The sequence below is a fragment of the Alosa alosa genome, chromosome 1, assembly GCF_017589495.1.
Source record: "Alosa alosa isolate M-15738 ecotype Scorff River chromosome 1, AALO_Geno_1.1, whole genome shotgun sequence".
NCBI lineage: Eukaryota > Metazoa > Chordata > Actinopteri > Clupeiformes > Clupeidae > Alosa > Alosa alosa.
Genome location: NC_063189.1, coordinates 1,870,227 through 1,890,226, shown reverse-complemented (window position 1 = coordinate 1,890,226; position 20,000 = coordinate 1,870,227). Strand labels below are relative to the sequence as shown.

The 20,000-nt window shown below is 42.7% G+C and overlaps 1 protein-coding gene across 1 annotated transcript in view; it reads right to left on the bottom strand.

Annotated features, from left to right (window-relative positions):
• The window catches only part of LOC125300112 (estrogen receptor-like), a 43,568-nt gene that overhangs the window by 18,583 nt on the left and 4,985 nt on the right, over positions 1-20,000 (bottom strand). The window contains exons 2-6 of the mRNA XM_048251691.1: positions 8,750-9,149; positions 8,418-8,528; positions 7,948-8,156; positions 5,410-5,520; positions 3,790-4,095 (exon numbers count right to left, since the gene is read on the bottom strand). Coding sequence (XP_048107648.1) covers positions 3,790-4,095; positions 5,410-5,520; positions 7,948-8,156; positions 8,418-8,528; positions 8,750-9,018 — 1,006 coding nt within the window. The 5' untranslated portion in view covers positions 9,019-9,149. The remainder of the gene's footprint in view (positions 1-3,789; positions 4,096-5,409; positions 5,521-7,947; positions 8,157-8,417; positions 8,529-8,749; positions 9,150-20,000) is intronic.

Sequence of the window (20,000 nt, the reverse complement as noted above, 5' to 3'; positions counted from 1 at the left end):
CACACACACAGCATCAACACCTCCAACCAACAGCATCTCCAACAGATGCACCTGGTCACACAGGGTCAACTCCACAAAAGCCTACACACACACACACACACACACACACACACACATACACACAGCATCAACACCTCCAACCAACAGCACTCCAACAGATGCACCTGGTCACACAGGGTCAACTCCACAAAGCCTACACACACACACACACACACACACACACATACACACACAGCATCAACACCTCCAACCAACAGCACTCCAACAGATGCACCTGGTCACACAGGGTCAACTCCACAAAGCCTACACACACACACACACACACACAGCATCAACACCTCCAACCAACAGCACTCCAACAGATGCACCTGGTCACACAGAGTCACCTCCACAAAGCCTACACACACACACACACACACACACACACACACACACACACACACACACAGCATCAACACCTCCAACCAACAGCACTCCAACAGATGCACCTGGTCACACAGGGTCAACTCCACAAAGCACACACACACACACACACACACACACACACACAGCATCAACACCTCCAACCAGCAGCACTCCAACAGACGCACCTGGTCACACAGGGTCAACTCCACAAAGCCTAGACACACACACACACACACACACAGCATCAACACCTCCAACCAACAGCACTCCAACAGATGCACCTGGTCACACAGGGTCAACTCCACAAAGCCTAGACACACACACACACACACACACACACACACACACAGCATCAACACCTCCAACCAGCAGCACTCCAACAGATGCACCTGGTCACACAGGGTCAACTCCACAAAGCCTACACACACACACACACACACACACACACACACACAGCATCAACACCTCCAACCAACAGCACTCCAACAGATGCACCTGGTCACACAGGGTCAACTCCACAAAGCCTAGACACACACACACACACACACACACACACACACAGGGCATCAACACCCTCCAACCAACAGCACTCCAACAGATGCACCTGGTCACACAAGGTCAACTCCACAAAGCCTACACACACACACACACACACACACACACACACACAACACACACACACACACACACACACACACACACACACACACACACACACACACAGCATCAACACCTCCAACCAACAGATGGACCTGGTCAGACAGGGTCAACTCCACAAAATCTACAAGGAAACACACACACACACAAACACACGCCACAACACCGGGTTTACTTAAACGAAATATGGAAGGTAGATCTCTCTCTCTCTCTCTCACACACACACACACATACACACATTCCCAGTTTTCAATTTGCAGCTGGAACATGAGCCAAGACATTTGACGTACACACACAGTTAATTTACACCTTTACACAAAACACACGAAAGTAACACAGCAACAGACAGACAGACACACACACAAACACACACACACACACAATTTGACAATCTCATAGCCTCAAAGGGGCAGATGTACTATGGCTTTTGCGGCCACATCTTCGCAACGTGCACATAAAAACATGGCATGGTATGTACATACACACAGGTATGTACAAACAGTCCGCACTTGGGTGTGTGTGTGTGTGTGTGTGTGTGTGTGTGTGTGTGTGTGTATGTGTGTGTGTGTGTGTGTGTGAGCATGTGTGTGTGTGTGTGTGTGTGTGTGTGTGTGTGTGCTAGCTGGACTTGAAGTCCTTCACACATGCCGTATGTACAAACTGCAGACTGCCTGTCGCGGGAGCTGAATGCCAAATTGGCGCTTTTCCGTCTCATTCATTCATAGGAGGGTCAGGGGAGAGGGGGAAGCGTAAAATGCGCCTAATTAGGTATTCCTGTCAGGAACCTGCTTGGACTTTGGCCATCCTGGTGGTCATTCTGTGTATTACCTTGTGTTTGTGTCTTGTTTCTCTTGTGCCATGTGTTCATGTTTACCTGGTCATGTGTTCTATTCTTGCCCCTTGTGTATTTCCTGGTTTGTCATGTGATGCCTGTGCTATGTTAGTCATGAGATTCACTTCCTGTTCTTTGTTGGTTTGCCATGTGCTTAGTGTTTCCATTTTCCTGTCCTGTCTGCCTGTCCCCACCCCTTGCCATATTTGGACTTCCTGCCCTCCTGTTTGACGTTTGTGTCCTGTTATGTCCTCATTGTCTGTAACTTGTCTTGTATTCAAGTCTTTGTTCTCTGTCGGATCGTCGTCTTTTCTGTCTGTTGTCTGTGCCTGTGCCTGGTAACCAGTGAGTTTTGTTGACATACTTCCACTCAGTTTATAGTTTTGTTTCAATAAAGTTCTTCTCGAGAAATCCACGCTTTTATGCCCTGCATTTGGGTCCTCCATTAAAGGAAAATTCCAGAATTTAGCACTTTGAGTCCCTTTTCAGGTTTGTTTTGGATGAACTAGGAGTGGTGGACACCAAAATTTGACGATTGGTCCTGTCTCGACCTTCTGACTCGCTTTTAAATAGCCTTTGATTACTCAGAGTGGCTGCCAACAGAAATACTGTAGGCTACTCAAAACATGCAAGTCCTAAAAACAACCCTTAACGCTCGCTAAAACTGTGCAACTCACCGAAAGTGGTTAGTGGTGTTCGTTGATGTTCCAAAACAAGTAGCCGAAGCGATATACAGTTTCTGGTCGCGGTTTTATTTGCCATTTTGTAAAAATCCCATTGATTTCTGTTGAAGACTCATTGCATCGCCAGATATTACAAGGCGCCCAATCGCTTCCATTCTTCAGGTTCAAATTATTGAGCGAAGTTTACCGCCGGGTTGTGAGGTGTCTGAAGAAATAGTTCCACAATAGAAAATAAGACGGCTGGAAATCATACATTGCTACCGACATATTTGCTTTTTAATAATCAACGAACACCACTAACCACTCGGGTGAGTTGCACAGTTTTGAAAACGTAACGCTAAGGGTTGTTTTAGGACATGTTTGAGTAGCCTACTACAGTATGCCTGTTGGCAGCCACTCTGAGTAGTCAAAGGCGATTCAAAATGAGTCAGAATTAAGAAACGTGACAATTCCTCTGTATGTCGGAAACTGCCTGTAAAATCGCACGTCTATTTTGCGGTGAAATATTTCTGCCTTGTAAAAGCAGGTGTTAATCCAAATTGTGGTTAAATGCGTAAGAGAACCATTCAAAGACAACAGGATCGCTACTCAGAGCACCAGTATTGTGTCTTTGTACTACATCAAAAGCTTAACTTTCGCTGGCCTTTCTAATGTCTTACTTTCACGTAATCCACTTAAACTTTCCTACTTGCTAGATTTGACCAATCTTCCATGGCCTATGTGCACAAGTAGTTTAGAACTACTGATCTTTATTATCTTCCTGCTTGTTGACATCTTATCATGATGGCTAAAGGTTTGGTTCCTTTTAATGTTGTCATCAGTTCACTTCATTCAACTGCACTTGTGATTGAAGTATGCCGTTCAGTTGTGAACGTAGGGTAGGGGGCGGAGAAAGGCGCTGATTACCCAATGAACTGCAGCTTTGATAAATATCACGTAAAGTATCAGCGCACGCTTTCTGTGGTTGCCATGGCGCTGATGACGCTACGTTTGCAAATGTATGTACATCTGGCCGTGAGATCTATGTGAAAACTCAATGGATTTCTCCTTTAACACAGGAGAATAATTTACAGAAACAAACATTGATGGAAGTATGTTATAGGTTTAGACAGGTCTGAATACACTCACACACACCAACCCACCCACCCACACACAAACACACACACATACCCACACCCACACCCACACAAACACACACAAACAAACACACACCTGGGATCTTCTTGGCCCAGCTGATCATGAGCAGCAGCTCCTTGTGGGCGAGGGTGGTGAGTGACATCATCATACTGGCCTCGGTGTACGGTGTCTGTGGACGCTCTGATAGGTGGATCTGAGGAGGCTCCGCCTCCAGGATGCAGGAGACCAGCTGATGGGGCGTGAGGGTGAGTGTGTGTGTGAGGGTGGGCAGGGGGAAGGTGGTCTCCAGGCGACGGGCTGAATGACCCCCTCTAGTCTCACACACCTGCGGCAGACGCCTCAGACGGGCACCACGGTAACCACAACGCTCCCGCCGCACGCCTGGACACACACACACACACACACACACACACACACACACACACACACACACACATACCATGCGCATTTACAATACCTATCAATACCTAATAACACATACACACAGACACACATACGCACACATACACACACACCACATACACACACACACGCACACATACACACACACACACCACACATACACACACACACACCACACATGCACACACACACACACACGCACACACACCACACACACACACACCACACACACTGCACACACACACACACACACACACACACACACACACACACACAGGTATAAGTGAAGACACTGATATAATAATTAGGTGGAATTGTGCGTGCTGATCGCGTCTTGTCGCGATATTAACATGTTAATATTGATATATATGTAATGATATTGTCGATGTCATCGCGTGTCGCGATCTTGATGATGTCGCGTCTTGCGTCAATATTAATGTGTGTGTGTGTGTGTGCGTGCGTGTGTGCGTGCGTGCGTGCGTGCGTGCGTGCGTGCGTGTGTGCGTGCGTGCGTGCGTGCGTGCGTGTGTGCGTGCGTGTGTATGTGTGCGTGCGTGCGTGTGTGTGTATGTGTGTGTGTGTATGCGTGTATGTGTGTGTGTGTATGTGTGTATGTGTGTGTGTGTGTGTGTGTGTGTATGTGTGTGTGTGTGTGTGTGTGTGTGTGTGTGTGTGTGTGCTGTGTGTGTGTGTGTGTATGTGTGTGTGTGTGTGCGTGTGTGTGTGTGTGCTGTGTGTGTGTGTGTATGTGCGTGTGTATGTGTGTGTGTGTGTGCGTGCGTGTGTGTATGTGTGTATGTGTGTGTGTGTGTGTGTGTGTGTGTATGTGTGTGTGTGTGTGTGTGTGTGTGTGTGTGTGTGTGTGTGTGTGTGTGTGTGTGTGTGTGTGTGTGTAACGTGCGTGCGTGCGTGCGTGCGTGTGTGCGTGCGTGCGTGTGTGTGTGTGTGTATATGTGTGTGTGTGTGTGTGTGTGTGGCGTGCGTGCGTGCGTGCGTGCGTGCGTGCGTGCGTGCGTGCGTGCGTGTGTGGTGTGTGTATGTGCGTGCGTCGCGTCGCGTCGTGTGTGTGAGGTATTATTATTGGTAGTAGCGTATTATTGTGGCCGGGTGTGTGTGGTAGTAATGCGTGTGTATGCGCGTGCGTGTGTTAATGTAAAATGGCGATGCGTCGCGTCGTCGTGTGTGTGTCGTGTGTGTGTGGTGTGTGTGTCTGTTGTGTATGTGTGCGTGTGTGTGTGTGTGTATGTGTGTGTGTGTGTGTGCGTGTGTGTATGTGTGTGTGTGCATGCCCACCACTCTTCACCATGCCCACTTGGTAGCATCTCCTGAGCCTGCAGGCCTGGCAGCTCTGCGGCTCTTGTCGATGGTACTGGTTGAGTCGCGGACAGGCGTAGTCAGTGTGACCTGCAGAGAGTAAAAGTGCTCACATCCCGTACTCAAGTAGAAGTACAAATATTTGTGTTAAAAAATACTCTGGTAAAAGCAGAAGCACTGATTTAACTTCTTTACTCAAGTGAAAGTAACAAAGTACAGGCTTTGAAATGTATAAAAAAAAGCATAAAAGTAAAAGTAGTCTTAGGAATGACAACCATTTTTATGCAACGGTAGCCCACCTGGACCCTCAATAAAATGTTACTTAGAGTGCAAGAGTGCCAGTCTCTCTTTTTAAATCTTCCCATAACCCTGTTGGGCCATTTCTAGGCTTCCCCAACATTGCACTGCCTACTTCAGAGGGCAGTGTATTCTTTTTGGCCTACCATCAAAATGCTGGACATCTTTGAAAGCCAAGATCCTGTAGTTTCTTAGGAAGCACTGGCACGGAGTTACAGAGGCTAGAATATTGTTTTTTTTCTTTCTCTGCCGGATAACAAGCGAAGTCTTAGCACCAGGTCTTACGGTTTGTAAAAGTAAGTAGAATGAAAAATGAGTACTATAGACCAGTGGATCTCAACCTTTTTTTCAATGATGTACCCCCTGTGAAATATTTTTTCAGCTAAGTACCCCCTAACCAGTGCAAAGCATTTTTAGTTGAGAAAAAAAGACTTAAAACAGAGCAATAAAACATATTCTTACAAGATACAGACGAATTTTGCCGCTCTGGTTTGGCCTTTTTTTGCCACTCCTTGTCCCTCCCGTGTTTTCACAAGACTTACTGTTACGCTTCAGCCACGACTCCATCAGTTTGAGTTTTGACAGTGATTGAAAGGTGATGGCATGGTGGCATGTGACAGGTTGGGTTCGAACCATCCTGGTATGGGGGGACTCTGGGTTTTAGGATAATGAATTTGAATAGCCTACTGAAATATAAAATTCATTTTATGAACTTATATTTTCCTGAAATACTTATTAAATAATTGTTTTTAAAGTATTTTTGCATGGATTCTAATTTTTAAATATATGTATATTTTAAAATCTCAATGCACTCTGGAGTGCCTTCACGCATTCCCATTTGAGAAAGGAACCACTGCTTTGACCCCTTATATGCCGAGGTATGCTCATGCGTTTTGTAAAATACCCTATGGAAACTCCCCATAGGACTTTGGGTTACCCAAAATGCATACTGACAATCAAAAGTATTAATATATGCATTTCTGAGGTTTCTTGTAGATTATATGGATTGTATGTCAGGTTCTGATATAGAATGACTACACAAAATGGAATAATTACACAAAAGTCTCTATTTTTGAATTTTCTTTGTTGGCTTCATGGGTGTGTATAAGATGGACTATACATCTGCACAACTAATATTGGATAAAACAACATGAATATTTAATTCCTATGGAATCCTGTGAATATTTCAAGACCAGGAATGTAGTGGTAAAATAAGAGGTGGGTAAACTATGAATTCTGTGATCACGGTAAGGTGGACTGCGCCATGCGTTATCACATTTTTAGAAAAGACATTCAAAACATGTTTGATGATGGTGGAGGTTATTGTCCAATGTTTATTATAACAATACAAAAGTGGCATTGGTTCATAGAGTGTTGAGTGTAGCCTAAGTATATTGTTATTGTGGATAATACAGTGTGATTTTTAAATGTTAACAGTTGTAATTGGTGAATAAACTCCTTTGAGAGGTGGATAAACTCTAATAAGGGGTGGATAAACTATTTCTGAAATGTCAGAGGTGGGTAAACTGCGTTTACTTGCATTTAGCCTCCACTACGCCCCTGTTCAAGACCCAATGCTGCATACTTATTGCTAAGGATATACAGTAGGCTACACTGCAGCTAGAAGTTAGGGAAGGACCAAAGGCGAGGAGAGGAGGAGGGCATTTTTGACTAAATGTAATTGAGACATACGACTACGTGCTAACGTTAACGTTACTGCCATCAAGCTGCAATGATTTGCCGCAAAATGAATGCCGCCCAAATCTGTCGAGTCATGCTGTAGTGGTGCGTCAAGTGCAACGTATATTCCCATCTGCTATTTATGACGCGGAAAATAATAACGGTAACTCCACTGAAATTTTTTGAAACTAGTAACGAGCCAGTTTTGTAGTAGTAGAAAGAACCGATATTCGTGTTAAGATGTAAGGAGTAAAAGTAAAAAGTTGCCTCAAAAATAAATAGTAAAGTAAAGTAAAAATATCTGAAAAATCTACTTAAGTACAGTAACAAAGTATTTGTAACAAAGTATTCATTACTTCCCATCTCTGGTGACCTGACGGACCACAGACACACACAGTACCAGGGGTTTACACACACGTGTGTGTGTGTGTGTGTGTGTATGTGTATGTGTGTGTGTGTATGTGTGTGTAAGAGTGTGTGTGTGTGTGTGTGTGTGTATATATGTGTGTGTGTGTGTGTGTGTGTGTGTGTGTGTGTTACCCTGGATGCTCCTCTTGAAGAAGGCCTTGCAGCCCTCGCAGGACCAGACTCCGTAGTGGTAGCCGGAGGCGTAGTCATGGCACACAGCGCACAAGTGCACATCTGACTTCAGCATCACGTCGCCCGGCAACGCACACACCGAGGAAGAGGAGGAGGCCGGACCTTCATCAACCACCGGAACACCACACAACATCTGGTCCAGCAGTAGACTGGAGAGATGGGGGGGGAGAGGGGGAGGGAGAGTGAGAGAGAGAGGGAGGGAGGAGGAGAGAGAGGGAGAGAGGGAGCGAGAGAGAGAGAGGGAGAGAGAGGAGGGGAGAGGGAGAGAGAGAGGGAGAGAGGGCACACATTATAGCAAGTGTCTAGTCTGAACTGTGATGTTGTATTGGGTTGGGAGCTGTGATGTTGGTTGTGTGTGTGTGTGTGTGTGTGTGTGTGTGTGTGTGTGTGTGTGTGTGGGGGAGGCTCACTTTGAGGCTGGCTCTCTGTGGTCTTTGGCCTCTGGCCAGGGGCTGTTGGGGTCAACCAGTGAGGGAGGGGGGCAGGTCAGTGAGGGAGGGGTCAGTGAGGGAGGGGGGCAGGTCAGTGAGGAGGGAGGGGGGCAGGTCACCAAGGAAGGGGGGCAGGTCAGAGAGGGGGGGGGGGCAGGTCAGTGAGGAAGGGGGGCAGGTCAGAGAGGGAGGGGGGCAGGTCAGTGAGGAGGGAGGGGGGCAGGTCAGTGAGGGAGGGGGGCAGGTCAGGTTGTGGGGGGGGCAGGTCAGTGAGGGAGGGGGGCAGGTCAGGTTGTGGGGGGGGGCAGAACAGTGTGGGGGGGCTGAGTGGGGGGGGGCAGAAGAGTGTGGGGGGGCTGAGTGGACTCCCCAGGGGCCGTCCGCACTCCACGCCGGGGCTGTAGAACATTAGCGCCTCCTGGGGGCAGTCTGTGGAGGGGCAGTCCGAGTGACCGTATGCGTAGGGTGAGGAGATGCAGACGGTGTCCAGGGAGGAGGGGAGGAGGCCGCATGAGGCCTCCTGGAGCTCCAGCAGCTCAGGGGACAGACAGCCTTCGGCCGGCCCAGGACGGGAGCTCATTCTGGGGGAGAGGAGTATGCAGCACTCCCTCTGTCTGGATGGAGATGGAGCCTTATGGTACCGCTAGACAGAGGAGCAAGAGGGAGAGGAATAAAAGATGGTCTGGATGGAGATGGAGCCTTATGGTACCGCTAGACAGAGGAGCAAGAGGGAGAGGAATAAAAGAGAGGAAGTGAGAAGGAATGAATCAAAGAGAGAGAAGTTTAAGGTACACTATGCAGGGTTAGGTGTTAAAGGTACACTATGCAGGTTTAGGTATTTTTGGCGACTGTAGAGGTCCCTCTAGTCGCAGTATATTTACATTTTTACTCTTCTATTGTAAATAACAAACTTTTCGTGAATTATCCCCCCTGTACACAATAAAAATGGGTAACACTTTGTAATAACTACACACAATTCATCATTTGTTAAGCCTTTGTTACTTATTAGTTAATGGTTTGTTCATCATTAGTAATTTCTTGTTCATACATAATTTATCATCAGTAAAGCATTTGTTCACACAGTTATAAATGGTTTGTTCATTGTAAAGAAGCCTATCCAAAAAATATGTTTGTAATTGCATGATTTATACTTATATTATAAATAATGAAACAACCATTAAATCATTTTCCTATTATAAACCAGTTGCAAACTATTACAAAATGCGTTGTTCATCATTTGTAAAGCATTTCTCCTATGTTAATTCTCATAAATAAAGTATTTGTACACACAGTTATAAATGGTTTGTTCATAGTAAATAAGCCTATATCTAAAATATGTTGATGAATTATTGTTAATACTTAGTAATTTATGCAATACTAGTTTGTTGATGAAGTAATAATTCCATTATTTAACGTTGTTACATACACATGCACTAATGATTAGTTAGGATGAGGATACATATTTTATAAACCACTTCCTAATACTATAATTCATGATTAACTCAGGAGTTAAAAGTGGTTAGTTAATTATATATGTGAGTTTATCTAAAGTGAGGACTTTCTATACCTTGCAACACATTTTCAAATGAGTTATAACCAATTCTTAGTGCATGTGTACGTAAGAACTGTTAAATAATGGAAATATTACTTCATCAAAAACATATTATTGCATAATTTATTAAGTATTAACAATAATATATGAACATATTTTAGATATAGGTATTTTTACTATGAACAAACCATTTATAACTGTGTGAACGCTTTACTAATGAAAAATTATGTATGAACGATAAATTACTAATGATTAACAAACCATTAACTAATAAGTAACAAAGGCTTAATAAATGATGAATTGTGTGTAGTTATTATAAAGTGTTACCTGAAAATGCTTTTGTAGTGGAGATGAAGGATTGACAACATGCAAAAACTATCTCCAAAGAGCTATATCTACTGACAAGGTACACCTTTAATAACATTAAATAGGCTTATATTGCAAATGTACCTTTAAACGAGTGTAGAGGGAGTAAAGCAAGAGAACATTTCAGTCTATCTTATCAAACAGCTAACATGCTAACTGCACTGAGGTCTGTCTGTGTGTGTGTGTCTGTGTGTGTGTGTGTGGGTTAGGCAGACAAATATGGCCGGCTGGTTAATAAACTTTTATTTGTGTCTGTCCCAAATTGACTCCAGTTTTACAGTGAGACAGATTCTCCTACTCATCTGAGTAAACACTGAACACACACACACACACACACACATGCACACACACAGACACACACACACACACACACACACACCTACAGTACAGACACACCTACGGACACACACACACACGCATTCACACACACACACACACACATGCTTGCACACAGACACACACACACACACACACACACACACATGCTTGCACACAGACACACACACACAATGTCTCTAACCACCCATCACACTTCACTCTGAAGGGCAGCTGTCACCTGAGTATTGGTGCAAGGAAAGATTTTCATACTTTGTGTTTAGAGAGAGAAAGGGGGGGAGGTATTCTTTATGATACACATTTTATTTTGTTCAATTACTTTGTTTATCTCATAGAGTGGCATTGTATGTAATATTGTAATATAATACAAATTATATCAATATAGCTTTTGGCCAAGAGAGTTTATTGAATAGAACTGAAAGAAATTGAGTGTGAGGAAGACAGAGAGAAAAAGAAAGAGAGAGAGAGAGAAAGAGAGAGAGGGGAGAGCATATATATAGAGAGAAAAGAGAGGGAGAGAGAGGGAGAGAGAGAGGAGAGAGGGGGAGAGAGGGGGGAGAGAGAGGAGAGAGAGATATAGAGAGATTAGGGAGAGAGAGGGGAGAGAGAGAGAGAAAGAGAGGGGAGAGAGAGAGAGAAAAAGAGAGAGGAGAGAGAGGGGAGGGAGAGAGAAAGAGAGAGAGGGGAGAGAGAGAGAAAAAGAGAGAGAGGAGAGAGAGAGAGGGAGAGAGAGAGAGAGAGAGAGAGGAGAGAGAGAGAGAGAAAGAGAGAGAGAAAGAGAGGGGGAGAGAGAGAGGGGGAGAGAAAGAGAGAGAGGGAGAGAGAGAGAATTTGAATTTTCAAAAACTCTTTATTACAATCTTAAAAATACATCAAGATCAACTTGACACTATACTCAAAAAGTAAAAGTTAGGAAAGTTAAATAAAGTAATGTGCAATCTGTAGCTTATCATTCTCAACAATACACATCACGCTGTTGTAGCACCATTTTTCCTCAAAAACATCAAGAATCTTCATAGATTTATAAAAATGAAAATCAATCAACATAACGACACCTTACAAGAATAGAAAACACCATTAGGGATATCAACATCTACATCCTGCTCAACTTTCCTTTTTACTTAATTAACATATATCGCCATCTTTGCTTGCCCAAGCAGAAAGTTTAGGAGCTGACACTTGAAGCGATGCTTTTGTACATATTTAAAACCAAAATGAAAATCTCGAAGAGAAACTTTCATCAAACTTAAAGAAAAGTGCCATCAAAACAGCAAAAGAGGTCTGAGCCTCTGGCAGTGCATAAAGGCATGGAATACAGTCTCCCTTACAGAACAAAAAGGGCACCCCTGATCAACCATTGGATTTAAAACAGAAATAAAAGCATTCACTGCTATTGCACCATGCAGAATACGCCATTGTAGATCGCCAGCTTTTTTAGTTAATGGTGACTTGTACAACGCACGCCATTGTGGTTTGACATCATTTTCAACCTGCAACATTCTCAAGGCCAGGGTGTACCCACCCTCTTGTCCAGAGACCTTTTATTTAGGGGAGAGAACACACAGTTTGTACAATGATTTACTAGTTGCAGCTGTAGGACCCAGGAAAACTAAACTATCTGGGAGTAAGAAGCAACCAGTGCAACCTGTTAAATCTGGAAGTAGAGTAAGTCTGGGAAAGGGGTCATGGCAGTCAGGACTACACTCCCCCCCAAAATAATCTCCAAGCAATTGCATCTCCTCCCCAGTTAGGAGAGATCGCCATTTCCCAAGTAGCTGATCAACTATCCTAATGGACTTCACACCTAAGTGCTGAGCTAAAGTATGGCTATTACTGATATCAGGACCAGCAAACTCTACTAGATCCCCATCTGGTTGTAACTCCAGAGCTGATAAGCTTAGAAGTAGGTACCAGGGACAAGTCCAGACTCACATCAAGAACCGAACCATGAATCAGAGGCTCCTTTAACAACCAGAATAATGAGCTTGTCTGTCGTGGGCGTTGAATTATAAACAGAGACCAGACTTTGAACAGATTCTTATAAAATGCAGGAAGTAAATTAAAATTCATTCTATTTGGATTAAACCAGAACAAAGACCTATCTAAGCCCAACCCTTCAAAAAGTTGTAAAATACAACAGGCTGCAGCTTTCCAGCTTGAGTCCAGTGATCCTGTGAGAAGACGCTGTACAAACTGCAGACGGAAGGCAGCAGTTCGACTCTGTAGATGAATAAGTCCATGTCCACCATCCTCCTTAGGCAGATATAAAACACTCTGAGGTACCCAGTGTAGATTGTCCCAGAAAAAATCAACCAGGACTGACTGAATCTTCGGTAGCAGGTTTGAAGGAGGATCCACACAAGCCAGCCGATGCCAAAGAGAGAGGATGCAACCAGGTTGTTAATAATGAGAACACCCCTGTGTAAGTAATACTGAAAAGAAATTTCCATTTCTCTAGACGACCTTTAACTTTTTCAATTACCCCATCAAAATTCTTTTTGAATAAAAGCATCATCACCTAAGAAAACACCCAGGTATTTAAAACCACCCCTATTCCAAACTAAGCCATCAGGCAGACCAGGTTCGCCACTCACCCAACTCCCAACCAGCAAGGCTATGCTTTTTGACCAATTTACCTTTGCTAAAGAAACAACCTTAAATTCATTGCAAATTTTTAAAAGCGTGTCAACATCTCTCTGGCCATTAACAAGGACAGCCACATCGTCAGCATAAGCTGACAATTTAAAAACATCATCACAGTTAGGGATTTTCACTCCAACAATCTCCTTCCTCAACCTTACAAGGAAAGGTTCAATAGCCAGACTATACAGCATGCCCGACAAGGGACATCCTTGACGGACACCTCTGTATACCTTAAAAGGAGCGCACAAGTCACCATTAACCTTGAGAATACTTTCAATGTCACAATACAATGCTTTGATCATTCGAATAAAATTGGGGCTGAAACCAAAGGCTGACAAGGTATTCCACAAATAATTATGCTCCACCCTATCAAAAGCCTTTTCTTGGTCAATTGAAACCACACCAAAATCCAGATTGAAGTATTTGCCAATATAGAAGACATCTCTGATGAAGGAAACATTGTTGTGAATCAATCTGCCTGGCACACAGTAGGTCTGGTCAGGGTGGATTACCTGCTCCAAAACCTCCCCAAGTCTATTTGCTAAAACTTTAGACAGCAGTTTGTATTCAGAGCAGAGGACTGACACCGGCCTCCAGGACCTTATATCTGTCAGGTCTCCCTTTTTGGCAGTAAAGTGAGCACTGCTCACGGCAGCTCAGTGGCAGCACCCCTCTGGTGATGCTGTCTCTCAGAACAGCAAGCACATCTGTGCCCAACTCTGGCCAAAAGGACTTATAAAGTCTACTGGCAGGCCATCCACCCCAGGTGCTTTGCCACTCTCCATACTGTGGAGGGCTCTCTCCAGCTCCTCTAGGGTCAACACCCTTCCAAGGGCTGTGTTTGCCTCTTCAGATACCTTAGGTAGGTCACAAAGAAAAGCCTTGTCAGTCGCCTGATCTTGTGGATTTTTGGCTGTTATAAAGCTCCTTATAAAAATGTACTGCTCTATTGCGTATTTCTGGAGAATTAGAAAGGATTCTCCCATCTTCAGACCTCAAAGCATGAATGAACTTCCTCTGTCCATTCTTTACCTCCAAGTTAAAAAAGAATTTTGATGGTACATCCATCAGCTCCACACTCTGGAAGCGGGACCTGACCAGAGCTCCCCTGTGCCCTCAAACCTAAAAAGTCAGCCAATGTTTTTTTTTTTGAGTTAAGAATTTCAGTGGGTGCCTGATCACCCATTTGTTCTGCCAGATTTTGAAGTTCGATTATTTCCTCCTCAGTTTTTTTCATTGAGAGTGTTATGTTCCTTGTGACATTGGCTGTATACTCCTGGCAGAGTTGTTTTATTTGTACCTTGGCACAATCCCACCATTGCTGCAAAGACTTATAACAGGATTTCGTGGTTCTAAATTCCTTCCAGAAAAAAGGAAGACTTCTCTAAAATGGCCATCAGCCAACAAATTGGTATTAAAGTGCCAGTAGGCACTTTTTTGGTTTTACAAATTCTAGAAATAAAGAACAGAAAACCAAACTATGGTCAGAAAAGCCAACTGGAATTATTGAACATTTCCTGAATAGACTGCGCTTGATGTTTGAAACCATAAAACCTGTCAAGTCTTGCAAGAGACAAACAATTATTATATGAGTGTGCCCAAGTATATTGCTTCTGTTCACCATGAAAGTTCCTCCAAATATCACTAAGATCATTGGACTTCATAATCTCTACAAGCCGTCTACCTAGAGGGCATGTCGGGACTCGACATGATTTCTGTCAAAATTTTGTGCAGTACAATTGAAATCTCCTCCAAGGATAAGAATATCCTCTGAACAGCAATTTTTTATAACATTTCCAATAGTATTTAAAAACAGCATTCTATCTGTTGCCAGTGTAGGAGCATAAATGCAAATAAACACAAAAAAACGATTTTCAAACTGGGCTCTGACCTTTAAAAGTCTTCCCTCTATAACTTCATCAACACCAAAAGTGATGGGAATAAAGGACTTAGAAAACAGAACTGCAACCCCACCACTAGTAGAAGTACCATGACTAAGTATGGACAGACCATCAAACTCCTGAGCCCAAGCAGCTGCATTAGACGCATCACTGTGCGTTTCTTGCATATAGAGAACATCAAACTTATTCTGTCTGATTGTTTCAAACACAAAGAGCCTCTTAATTTTTTCTCTTGCGCCATTTACATTTAAAGAAGCAACACGAAATTCACCCATCATTATAAAGAAAAAATAAAAAAATAAATATAGACATATGCAATCAGCCATCCTAGGACACAAAGTGGAAATTGTTTTTAACATTTGTCATCGTTGGCATTCAGTAGAACATTGAGTTTTGTGAGAATCTTTTTTAGACGAAATCCTTCTTGATCAGTGATGCTACCATCACGCATAAATGCTCGTGATTTGTTCATAAACTGTTCAATGTCAGGAAAAAATTCGTCTACCCGGACCTTCCTAGAATGTTTTGTGTCCTTAAGGAATTTCTTTATATCCTCCACTCTATAATTGCGAGTGCGATAGCCGCTTAGTCGCAAGCTGCAGGTTACACTACAGTCAGAAAGATCACTTTCACTCTCATTATCAGTCAATTCTATATGAGCGCGTCCCCCTTTATTCTTTATAATGCGCTTTCTTTTTTTTCCTTTATTCGACGGTGCTTTAAACACATTATTGTCCTCCTTCCAACACGGAGGTTTCCATGTCTTCCATAGCGACGGAAACCTCCCCATTAATGGCATCATCATTGCTCCCCTGGCAGTTCTGAGAATCAGTGATAGTCTCCCCAAAAGTGCGGAAAGATCCTCCCCATCAGCCGATCTAACATCGTGATTTTCCCCGTGCCCTTGGACTGAATGTAACGTTAAATCAGGAGTTTGGCTCTCCGGCCCACTAGCAGAGGCAGCAGCCTCCTCCTCATTATTTGCACCAAAGTTAACATTAGGTTCGTTGTTGGTCTCTTTAGACGTTCCCTCTGCCACATCACCCCTAGATTCATTGCTATTTTCACTGTTTCCACTATTATTCGTGTCATCCTTTTTTTATCAGGACACGCTACAAGAACGAGATGCCCCGATTGTCCACAACCAAAACATTTCATAACGCTAGTTGTTGCATAAATCGCATAATTAAAGTTATCCACAGTCACATTAATTGTCAAGTCCAATTCATCATTGTTATTCTTAAGGATCATGTACACGAAACGCCTGAAGGACACTATATGTTTCAACAACGGAGATTTACCGCAATCGGGATTTTTTAATTGTTGAGACCACTTTGCCATAGCGCGACAGTGTTTGTCCTAGAATCTCATCAGAAATGAATGGGGACATTAGACAAAATGACTTTCTTGGAAGGCGAGAAAGAGGGGCAACAGAGGTAAAACGCCATCTATCACCACGCCATTCTCCGTCAGCTGATTGGCAAACTCAATTGATTTTAAGAAAAGCACAATCGCGTTGTTCATGCGAGATGCTGATACGATATTCTCATGACCAACAATTTCTCCTCCGCAGCCAAACTACAATCCTCAACACTGGCTGCCGATGCTATTTTAACAGCATGACGCCGAAGTTAGTTGACCAAAAAATCTGCCATGATTCCAGCACAAGACTGGAGGCAGTCGCTTTAGGGGAAACCCCTGTTTATTGCCAAAAAACCAAGCAAAAATCTTTAGTACTCCAGCAGAAAGTAATAGATAGAAAGAAAGAAAATAGAAGTAAAGTGAGAAATAGAGATTTAAACAGAACACTCTGTTCGCGGTACAGCTTAATCGAAACACCATCCACTCACCACTGACTCCGCCCACTCACACCAACCATGCGCACAGAGAGCAGAAAGAGAGGGGAGAGAGAGAGAAAGAGAGAGAGGGAGAGAGAGGGGGGGAGAGAGAGAGAAAGAGAGAGAGGGAGAGAGAGAGAAAGAGAGAGAGAGAGAGAGAGAGTACATTCTTAATTAACTACATTAACACATGGAAATGCAAAATCGAACAAGTAAATAAGCTACACTGCTACAGAACTATTCGAATTGATTACAATTTGGCACCATATTTAAATGAAATTAAAAACCATCGTCATAGAAAACTCCTGTCAAAGTATCGACTGAGTGATCATTCCCTTGCAATAGAAAAGGGTAGACACCGCCAAACCTGGATAGCTCGTGAAGATCGAATATGTAAATTCTGTAATACTGGAGTAGTAGAGGACGAATGGCACTTCCTCACAGAATGTCCCAATTATCAACACTTAAGAGCTATATTCTACCCACAAATTGAAATCACTTGTCCCGGCTTTATGACTGCCACCAATGAACAAAAACTACAATTCCTCCTGGGAGAAATAGATAAATGTGCCCACTTAGCCTACCAATATTTACAGTCCTGCCACATTTTAAGAGAAAACTTCACATAGAAAAAGTGCATACAGTATATAGTTTTTGTTAAATAGTTTTATATAGACTATTGTATAAGTTTCCTTTAAATTTAGATTTAAGAATACATGTTTTCTTTATACATGTTTTAAAGTTTTCTTTAAACATGGATTTAGTTACTATTTTTTTTTTTTAAACATAAGTTTTTCTTTCTTTTAGTTTAGATAAGTTTTCCTTTCTTCGACCCCCTTAAAACAAATATTGTATATGTTTGTATTGTCATGTCATGTGGCAACACTATTTTCTGAGTCATGCCAATAAAGCACATTTTGAATTTGAATTTGAATTTGAGAGAGGGAAAGAGAGGGGAGAGAGAGAGAAAGAGAGAGAGGGAGAGAGAGAGGGGAGAGAGAGAGAAAGAGAGGAGAGGAGAGGGGGAGAGAGAAAGAGAGAGGGAGAGAGAGAGTACATTCTTAATTAACTACATTAACACATGGAAATGCAAAATCGAACAAGTAAATAAGCTACACTGCTACAGAACTATTCGAATTGATTACAATTTGGCACCATATTTAAATGAAATTAAAACCATCGTCATAGAAAACTCCTGTCAAAGTATCGACTGAGTGATCATTCCCTTGCAATAGAAAAAGGGTAGACACCGCCAAACCTGGATAGCTCGTGAAGATCGAATATGTAAATTCTGTAATACTGAGTAGTAGAGGACTAATGGCACTTCCTCACAGAATGTCCCAATTATCAACACTTAAGAGCTATATTCTACCCACAAATTGAAATCACTTGTCCCGGCTTTATGACTGCCACCAATGAACAAAACTACAATTCCTCCTGGGAGAAATAGATAAATGTGCCCACTTAGCCTACCAATATTTACAGTCCTGCCACATTTTAAGAGAAAACTTCACATAGAAAAAAGTGCATACAGTATATAGTTTTGTTAAATAGTTTTATATAGACTATTGTATAAGTTTCCTTTAAATTTAGATTTAAGAATACATGTTTTTTTTTTATACATGTTTTAAAGTTTTCTTTAAACATGGATTTAGTTACTATTTTTTTTTAAACATAAGTTTTCTTTCTTTTTAGTTTAGATAAGTTTCCTTTCTTGACCCCCTTAAAACAAATATTGTATATGTTTGTATTGTCATGTCATGTGGCAACACTATTTTCTGAGTCATGCCAATAAAGCACATTTGAATTTGAATTTGAATTTGAGAGAGGGAGAGAGAGAGGGGGGGGGGGAGAGAGAGAGAAAGAGAGAGAGGGAGAGAGAGAGAGAGAAAGAGAGAAAGAGAGGGGGAGAGAGAGGGGGAGAGAAAGAGAGAGGGAGAGAGAGAGAGAGAGAAAGAGATAAATGCTCAAACTACTCAATCTTGTCCTGAGTGTGGGTTACTTCCCCAGATATCTGGAATTACGGACTAGTTACACCCATCTTCAAGAACGGAGATAAATTTGACCCCAGCAACTACAGGGCATATGTGTTAACAGCAACCTAGGAAAGGTATTCTGTAGTATTATTAATTTACGGCTCCAAAACTTCCTTATGGAACACAGTGTCCTGAGTAGAAGCCAGATTGGATTCCTACCTAATTATCGCGACTTGTGACCACATATACACCCTGCACACCCCTAATTGAAAAAACACACTCAAAACCAGAACAAAATATTCTCATGCTTTGTCGACTTCAAAAAAGCATTGACTCCATTTGGCATCATGGATTATTTTACAAATTAATTGAAAGCGTGTGGGTGGAAAAACATATGACATTGTAAAATCTATGTACTCAGGAGCTAAGTGTGGCATCAAAATAGGATCCAAAAGAACCCAACTCATCCCCCAAGAACGTGGAGTGAGACAGGGCTGCTCATTAAGTCCAACTTTATTTAATATATACATCAATGAGCTAGCAAGCATACTTGAAAAATCATCAGCTCCTGGACTCACTCTACATGACAGTGAAGTCAAATTCCTGCTCTTTGCAGATGATCTTGTCATTCTTTCACCAACAGAAAAGGGACTCCAGACTCAACTAGACCATCTTCAAAAGTTCTGCCAGACCTGGGCCCTGGCTGTTAACACAAATAAAACAAAAATATTAATCTTCCAAAAAAGATCCGGATACCGGGGAAGTCAACCCATATTTAGATTAGGACCTAATGAAGTCGAACATGCACTAGATTACACCTACCTAGGCCTTAGAATAAATAATAAAGGATCATTCAACATGGCAGTGAATGAATTAAGAGACAAGGCAGGCAGGGCTCTTCATGCCATAAGAAGACAAATTCCCTTCGAAATCCAAATCTGGCTAAAACT